The following is an 8387-nucleotide window of genomic DNA, read 5'->3' as shown; positions in this document are numbered from 1 at the left end:
GAATCCAACTATCTCAATATATACTCATTTAAATGGTTGCCACTCAGGTGCTACTTTTTCATGGAAAGAATATTATTTAGAGTTGGTCGATTTGAACGATTCAACATTGACTTCTCAAATAATGATCAAATTCTTAAGATTTTAAATCGATCTTTTATATATATATATATATATATATATATATATGTGTGTGTGTGTGTGTGTGTGTGTGTGTGTGTGTGTGGATAATATAATATAGTATCTTAAAATTTATATTTTAATATATATATATATATATATATATATATATGTGTGTGTGTGTGTGTGTGTGTGTGTGTGTGTGTGTGTGTGGATAATATAATATAGTATCTTAAAATTTATATTTTATCATATATTTTAAATAGTTTTTGTAAGAGTTTATTTTAAATGTTTCACAACTTCTATATATAATTTTTAACATTCGATTGATTAGACATTTGCAAGCACCTAAAAAGCTTAGACTAGGACAACAAAAACTGGATTATCTTTACTAAAACATGTATTAAAAGATATTATCAAATTTTTTATATCTCTTATTATATCATCTCACGGATCAATTTTGAGACATAAACCTCTTACGGACTCGACCCATCGCATGAAAATGTATTATTTATACAAAAACTATTATTTTTCACTTTAGGTATAAAATGAGCCGACTCATCTCGCATTATCTTGGATCAATTGGAGGCACTACGTTGAAAAGAAATCTGGGAATATGTCAAACAAATAGTGTACAAAATTTGGAAATAGGCAGTCAATCAAGCAACAAAAATTAATGAAATTTGACATTTTTCTGTCAAATAATTAGGTACGATTTTGAAATTAGCTTCACTGCCAGGCAAATGGCAAACAATGTTTGATAAAGTAAACAATTTTCTATGAAAATTGAATCTTCAAAATATTGCATGCCCACTAGATTAATTATGCTGATAGGTCGAATATGCATGGTTACAAATATTTTTATAATTTCGAACATCTAAAAGGTAAATAAATTTTTATGTAAGGAGTTTGTTTAATTAAATTTCGAACTACGAGATCTCATCTTAAATTTGTGTCAGTGATATCAGATGACCAATTAGTTATAAGCGTATATATTCGATATTTAGTTGAATTGGATTAATCCAAAATAAGAACAAAAAATTCTTTAAAAAAACTAAAACATTGTTTTAAGACCGATTTGCATTTTATAAAATGTTTATTATTCGAATCGAATTTCTTACATGAGTATTTTTTCAGTAGTGCTGGTTTTAAAAAACTTGGATCTTTATGGATTGGAGAATCATTGGATCATATGGACCTCACATGAAATCCACTTGATTCAACAATAGCGTTGTGCACACACCAAAAATTCCTCACAAATTCCAAGAAGTAAGTTATTCATTGTGAATTTACAAAACGAAAAAAGGCATAGGACTTGTTCATTTTCCCTCTCTTTTCAAAAACTGAGTCAGAAATGTTGGTTACAGAAGGCAAAATTAAAATTATATTTTAGGGGGGCAAATTATACTTCTATTTTAAGTATTATATATATATATATATAATTATACTTCTATTTTAAGTATTATATATATATATATATATATATATATATATATATATATATATAATTATACTTCTATTTTAAGTATTATATATATATATATATATATATATATATATATATCAATGAATAATGTATAATCTACACTAAAATAAGTTTCCTTCATCAAATTAAAGAAGAGTAAAAATCTCACTTTATAAATCATTTCTTGTGCATTGAACAGTTAAAAATAGGAAAGCCAAAAAAAAAAGAACTCACAACAGAATATGAACACAAAAACCTCACAGTGGAGATGCCAAAAAGCATAAATACCACTGTAATTGGAAAAAGAAAGGAAATATTATATACCTGAAAAGTGGCATTGAAAAACTATGAATTGCCATTCTTCTTGCATACATACACCTCTCAGTCAGCAAGAACCTAACTAGTTATATATTTCATCGTAAAAGCGAGAAACTCGAAACAGCCACATTCGACAGCAAGAGCCTTTTTCTCATCCATGCTGCAATGCTCACTTCCCATTTACTGTTTTTCGCCTCCCATCGACAGAAACCGGTTGTCGCACATGCTTGTGCAATGGTGAATGGATCCCATTTGCACCTCTCTTAGTTGGTGGTGGAATTAGGCTCCTATTGACAAAAATAAAGTTTAAATATGCTAAAACAGATAGATCATTATTATTGTAATTCTCTTTTAAACATTGTTATTAGCACACTCATTCTTTTGCCCGATCTATGAAAGTTTTCTACATGCAAGATATCGAGTGAGAAATGACTTTAAAGGCAGCAAATCTTGAGGATATGCTGGCTTTGCCCTCGTCTTGGAAGAAGAAAAATCGAAATGATTATTGGCACCAAAGGTCTCGATGATCCCACATAACCAATAGTATCTGGACCAATGTGTCTTTCAAAATTGTCGGTGATCGTCTTGTCACTTTGGTTATTTACGATTTCAAGGGACTCTCGCGTTCATGCACAATGAAAAATAAAAAGCAAAACAAGAATATTTACCGTGTTTCTGGACTCTTAGTTTGCTTTGGACTAGGTCTCCGAACTTTCGGACCCGTAACATTTGGCAAGCTGTTGGACCTAGGCATGTTTAGAAGCCATTGGTAATCTATCTCAGAAGACTCACTAGTTGCAGCTTCAAGATCATCAGATTCGTCAGTGATTGCTGTTTCATATTGGCTCCTAGATAAGCCATTATCTAGGCTGTATCTTCTTTGACCATTCAAACTCTCAGCTCTGTTAACCATAGCCTTGTCAATCCAATCATGGGAGACGGCTTTTTCTTCTTCTATTGACCCTGGGCTACTAATAGGTGGCCAAGGAGGAGAATTTATCAAGTCTTGACTGTCAATGCTTAGCCTTCTTGATGTCAGTGAAGTATCACTATGTCCCTTTCTCTCTGGAGTGTTCGGCCTAGAATTTTGATTTAGGCGTCCCGATTCGCCTTCTTTACGTGCTAAGGCTGCTTTGAGACAAGCTATCTACATGAAAAATGAAGCGAAGTTATCGTTTGCCACGAAAAAAAATATTGCACATACTTTTGTTACAAGTTAACAACGCAAAGGGGGCATGTAAAACCTGTTCTTTTAGTTCCTTGACATCGGCACTCTCTTTGTTTGCTTTAGCAGCACCGAGTTCAACAGTGGAAACACGTTCAGAAAATTTTAGAGTGCTAATTGTTTCTCCGAGGGCAGAAGGCTCCGGACTGATATGAACAAACATCAGTGTTTTTGCTTGGCCTCCTAAAGAACAAACAGGCCGTTATATTAAAAATTAACGAAAGAATATTTATGGGAAAAGCATATTGTGCATTGAACGAGAAATGTCGTATCTTACCGAGTGAATCTTGAAGCAACTGTGTAAGTTTACTATTTCGGTAAGGAACATGTGAGTTCTTTTGGGCTAGAGCAGATATTACGTCTCCTAGGGCAGAAAGAGAGCGATTGATATGTTGAGCCTCCTTTAGTCTATCACCAACGGCCTCGGATTTGTCGGCTCTTTCACTTCCTGCCAGATCAACCAAATGCATACAACCACGAAGAATGGTACCCGATGTCAGGTCTTTTCCTTGAACATGAACTGTAAGGCAACTGCAAGCATTGTAATTTCAGATTTGTCAAAATAACAGGGAATAATTTCGGTAAAAAATTTATAGGACAAATATGATTCTACCTGTGAGAACGACTACTACGCACATTCATTGCAGTAGAACCAACAGCACGGTTTTTATGGCCTAGGTTCATCAAATTGATGACATCTGATGTTGATGTAACAGGTACAAGATTTGCATTTGGTACATTAATACCATTTTGGGAGTTGTTACGAATTTCTAATGTGTTTTTGAGTTAAGAGAAAAATGAGGAAAATAAAAAAGTATGAGCCAAGAACAAAATTTTGAAGTTATAAATAATCCACAAAAGGATATTTCTTATTGATTCCGTCCGTGGCGAGGAGATCTCTCACTTGCTCGTTGTAAATTTCCATCATCTGAACAGAGACCTCATAAGAAATGGTGTCTTTTCTTTGTTCAGAGATGAAAAATAAATCGCTCAATGCCCTGTAGTTGACGCCTAAGCTTTCTTTTGTAAGTTCTTCAGGTCCTGACTGCAGATAAATAAGTACTCTTTTCAAAGGCACCAAGAAAGATCAAATATAGTTTAAGTTGAGGTAAGCGAGAACTTTCTTGAAGACAGTAGCTCAGGATTTCTAACATCTATTGTTTTAATTTATGTTCATAAAACTTCTTACCATTGTGTAAGTTTTCCCAGATCCTGTTTGACCATAAGCAAATATACACACATTATAACCATCAAGGACAGATCGAATCAATGGTTGTGTATCTGCAAACACTTCTTCTGTAGAAAAGGAAGAACAAAAAGTCGAAAAACGGGTACTCAGTGGAGTCTTGACAAGTTAAGTATTGTGTAAAAGGAAAAAAAAGTTAATAGGGACCTTAGAGACCTTGACTCGCAGATGGACCAAAAACTTTGTTAGCGGTGAATGTCTTCCGAACATCTTTTCCATATTTTGAAGGAGAGAGTAAGGTAATAGTCCTATCATTCGTATCTTCAACAGAGCTCAAACCGTGGGGTTGCCCAGGCAAAAAAGGTCTTACTCGACAATAAACCCGTATATTGCCTGTCAAGCACAAGCAAGAAACATATATAATTGCCACGTTTTTTCATAAAAACTACAACCATTAGAGTTTTTACCTTTCAAATCTTGCACTTGATTATATAATTTGCGATTTTCATCTAGAACTCTTTGGTATTCAGAAGCTGCATGAGACAAACTTTGTAGGTGTTTTCCTATCAACAAAGATTAACAAAAACAAGTTCTTAAATCCCATGTCCCACTTAAACAATTTAAATTTTATGTAACCAAAGCAAGATCTGTACCTAGATTGTTCACTTCTTCTTGATATTTCATTTGCAAAGTTTTCAAGTCTTCTCTTGTAAACTGAAGGGTGCTCTTCAATTTCTAAAACAATGAAATAAAACATGGCGATAAATCTCAAGCTCAAGACCAAATGTATTTTCTGTTCTCAAATTGAACATGAATCACCTGTATATTTATTTGCTGCTGTTTAACTAAGTTTAACGGAGATGAATCATGTACTTCTAATTCACCAGCATTCACATCAGTATCAGTCCACCTCTCATCCTTAATTTTATTTGAGATCTTGCACAACAAACGAATAAAACGATAAGTCTTAGAATAGGCTTAAAATGCATGGTCAAGTGTTACACAAATCAATGTAATCAAACCTCGGTCTCACTATCAGCAAGTAAAGTAAGCGGCTCATTGGTACAATGGATTACCTGCAGTACAGTAACAGTATCTTTACAAAAATCATCTTTATGACTTCATATTCATTTTGATACATATAATTCAGTGTACTGCGTCTGAATCTAGAAAGTAAATGTATCAAAAACTAGGCAATGAATAAAGTCAAAGAACATATTTCTTACATGGTCTTTTTGCCTTGCCAATCTACACTCAAATTCTTCCATGACTTTGCCCAACATATTCTCCACAATCTGTATATGAGAACAGATGAATTTTCTCAGAACTTAACATCAGAAAGTATACAGACCAGAGGCTACTCTTGTCAAATAAAAAAGGGCAATCATTTAAATGGTGGTAGATATGTGTATTTAGCAAACTAAAAAAGTACTAAAACAATTTACAAGTTACTTTCTTGAAAACTAGAAGATCTCAATTCCAAGCATGATTCTCATTTGCATTTCTAAGAACAGATCTTAAGTAAACTGAGTTAATTGGGATTTTAAAATTTTTAGACTGTCGAGAGTGAATCTGGCTTAAGCTTGTAATCATGTCTGGCTCGATATTGTAATCATGTGTGTTATAAATGAACCAACATACCTTCTAAGACTTAATTAATTTGTCTAACAATAACTAATGTAAATACTTGCCTCTGGAATATCTTCTTGTTTCTTATCAGAAAGAAGTTCGCGGACAAGTAAGCTGCAAGGAGTGGGAGGTTCCCTGCAAATTGAAGAGCAAAACAAATTTATGGGAGAAATTTTTGTGCAATTGACAAGCGGCAGATAACTGAAGTTTAAGCTTACAAACCATTTCATCAAAACACTCCCCCATGTCGCTCGATAAACCATCAAGCAACTTCTCCCCAGCAGATGAGTTCCTTAAGATTGAATTCATGAAAAGATCAGAATTTTTTCGAATAAATTGCCTCCCTTCACATGGTGGCTTCGAATTTCCGCTAAATTTCCAGACCCCGTTTCCACCTCCTTGCTTCCACTCATAGTATGACTTAAGAGCCAGTACACTACTCACGATTCTTGAAGGCTTCCCTCCCTGGAAAATTGATCCAGAAATCATTAATTTCATTTCCTTCTATGCCATTTCTATGAACAAGATAAAACCGCTACAGAGTTAATCGACGTACTTGTTCCAAATCTGAGGCTTCAAAAGTCGGAATCCCCAATTCCCCAATAGAATCGAGAAAGTTCCTAATATTTTCAAAGTATTGGTACGCAGAGAGAGCAGTGCCATCAGGAATAACAACAATATCAGAAGGTGCTTCAACTACCTAGAAGCAAATCAAACAATAAAAGCAATAATAATTAAAACACTATCTAAGGAGAGAGTCTGAAACCGAGGATGGAACCTTTAGTGACAGAAGCAAGCACACACTTGCATGATTTTTCATGTGTAGTTTATTTAGAATGTGGTAATCAAGAAATTCAGTGAACCTTACCTTCGGCACAGCACCAGGCTGGACCTTGTTGAGTACATTGCAGAGCATAATCCCACTTCGCAAACCAATTCTAAATTCCTCTTCAGATGGCTCAGCTGGAAAATCTTTCCCTGCAACTACCCCCACCATTTTCCTTATCCATCCAGCTGCTTCATATCTTCTCAATGCTGCAACACAACTATCTAGTTATATTATATAATATCAGTTTCTTTTGTCCATTCTATACCACGGAAAAGTTCAGTCCGGGTTATTGGTTCAATCTCCAACCTATGATGCTAGCATAAAGTGCTTTAATACATTGCCTGTGTCACAATTTAGACGACCGATTCCTCTGTAACAGCGATTATTACGTACCCACGCGAAAGAATATGAAACCCATTTCCAGATTCATTTCTAGAGAATGACATGAAATGCAGAGCCAAGATTAAAGTATTTCAATATTTGTGCAAAGAATATGAAAACACATAGTCAGATACATTTCTAGAGAATGACATGAAATGTAGAGCCAAGATTGAAGTATTCCAATATTTTTTCACATCCATACCCACAATAAAAATCAAAATTTTATTTCAAGGCATTAATCTCAATCTCAAACAATAAATGATGAAACAGTGTCGCATACAATCAAGAATGATCCCAATAGAATTTATACGATCAATATCACATACATGCTTCCTGAACTTTTCTTGAGGCCAAATCAATGTCGTTCAATCTCTTTCCGTGTTGTTGAAGCACATCTCTTACAACAGACAATACATTGAATTGCAACATCCCTTCCGCCATTAATGCAGCAGCTTAAAAGCAACACACCCACCAAGAAATACTGATTAAAAAAAAAAGAAAAGAAATCTCCAAGAAAATCTTGAAACGTTCATGAACAAAAAGGCTTTATTCTTTCGTACATGGATACATTCAAAACCGTATCTTGCATATGATTCTGTGCGTGTTTGTTAACATATAATCTGCTCCATTGGCATCAATGGCGAGAAATAAATGCCGGGAAAGATCCAAGGAAGAAGAAAAATAAGGGAGGAGGGAGGAAATGGAGAGTGGGGAGGGAAATTTGATGTTTGCTCTTCCCTCTTCACTTGTCTATTTATCACTCATTCAAATAACCGAAGCTCTTACAGAGCCGAAAGGTTCGCGATCTTGATGGTTCTTATTCCAACTACTCTTTGAGTGGATGAAAAACTTGAATTTATTTATAAATATTTCTCTCATTTCTTCCCACTTTTTTTTCTTTAACTTTAAATCAAAGAATTAATCGGGAAAATATTGACAAATCTTCTCTAATAATGAAATATAATTTACATACTACATAGAACACAAGATACTCTGGTTGGTTTTATGATTTTTTTATTATTAAAAATTCTGATTCGATTTTAATTCAAAACTGAAATTCTCGACTACAGAAAATGTATATGGATTAATTCCCGGTTTAAACTTCATCTAAAATATTGTAGCCAACTTATCGATTTTTTCCGAAAATTAAACATAAATGGAGAATGAAACTCAACTTATATGAATCATAAGATCGAACGCGCTATTAGTTGAGATCAAAACCCAGCATCCAAATTAT

At 34.1% G+C, this 8387-nt stretch overlaps 1 protein-coding gene across 2 annotated transcripts; it reads right to left on the bottom strand.

Annotated features, from left to right (window-relative positions):
* Nucleotides 1-1734: 1734 nt before the first annotated feature.
* LOC140830297 (kinesin-like protein KIN-14I) lies at nucleotides 1735-7963 on the bottom strand. 2 transcript variants are annotated; one of them, XM_073193582.1, is made up of 19 exons: nucleotides 7711-7963; nucleotides 7477-7602; nucleotides 6809-6975; nucleotides 6497-6640; nucleotides 6143-6405; nucleotides 6003-6054; nucleotides 5538-5606; nucleotides 5334-5387; nucleotides 5131-5247; nucleotides 4965-5046; nucleotides 4779-4874; nucleotides 4528-4704; nucleotides 4315-4421; nucleotides 3992-4170; nucleotides 3739-3900; nucleotides 3403-3656; nucleotides 3145-3308; nucleotides 2569-3047; nucleotides 1735-2187 (listed from the first exon to the last, which is right to left on the bottom strand). In XM_073193582.1, the coding sequence occupies exons 1-19, from the start codon at nucleotides 7718-7720 to the stop codon at nucleotides 2070-2072; spliced, it is 2820 nt and encodes a 939-aa protein (XP_073049683.1). In that variant the 5' UTR covers nucleotides 7721-7963; the 3' UTR covers nucleotides 1735-2069. The 2 variants fall into 2 exon arrangements, with proteins under 2 accessions (XP_073049683.1, XP_073049685.1); XM_073193584.1 differs by lacking the exon at nucleotides 5334-5387.
* Nucleotides 7964-8387: the final 424 nt, after the last annotated feature.

This window comes from Primulina eburnea, chromosome 1 (assembly GCF_022965805.1).
Source record: "Primulina eburnea isolate SZY01 chromosome 1, ASM2296580v1, whole genome shotgun sequence".
Lineage (NCBI taxonomy): Eukaryota > Viridiplantae > Streptophyta > Magnoliopsida > Lamiales > Gesneriaceae > Primulina > Primulina eburnea.
Note: the sequence above shows the minus strand (reverse complement) of the source record. Positions and strands in the feature narration are given on the sequence as shown.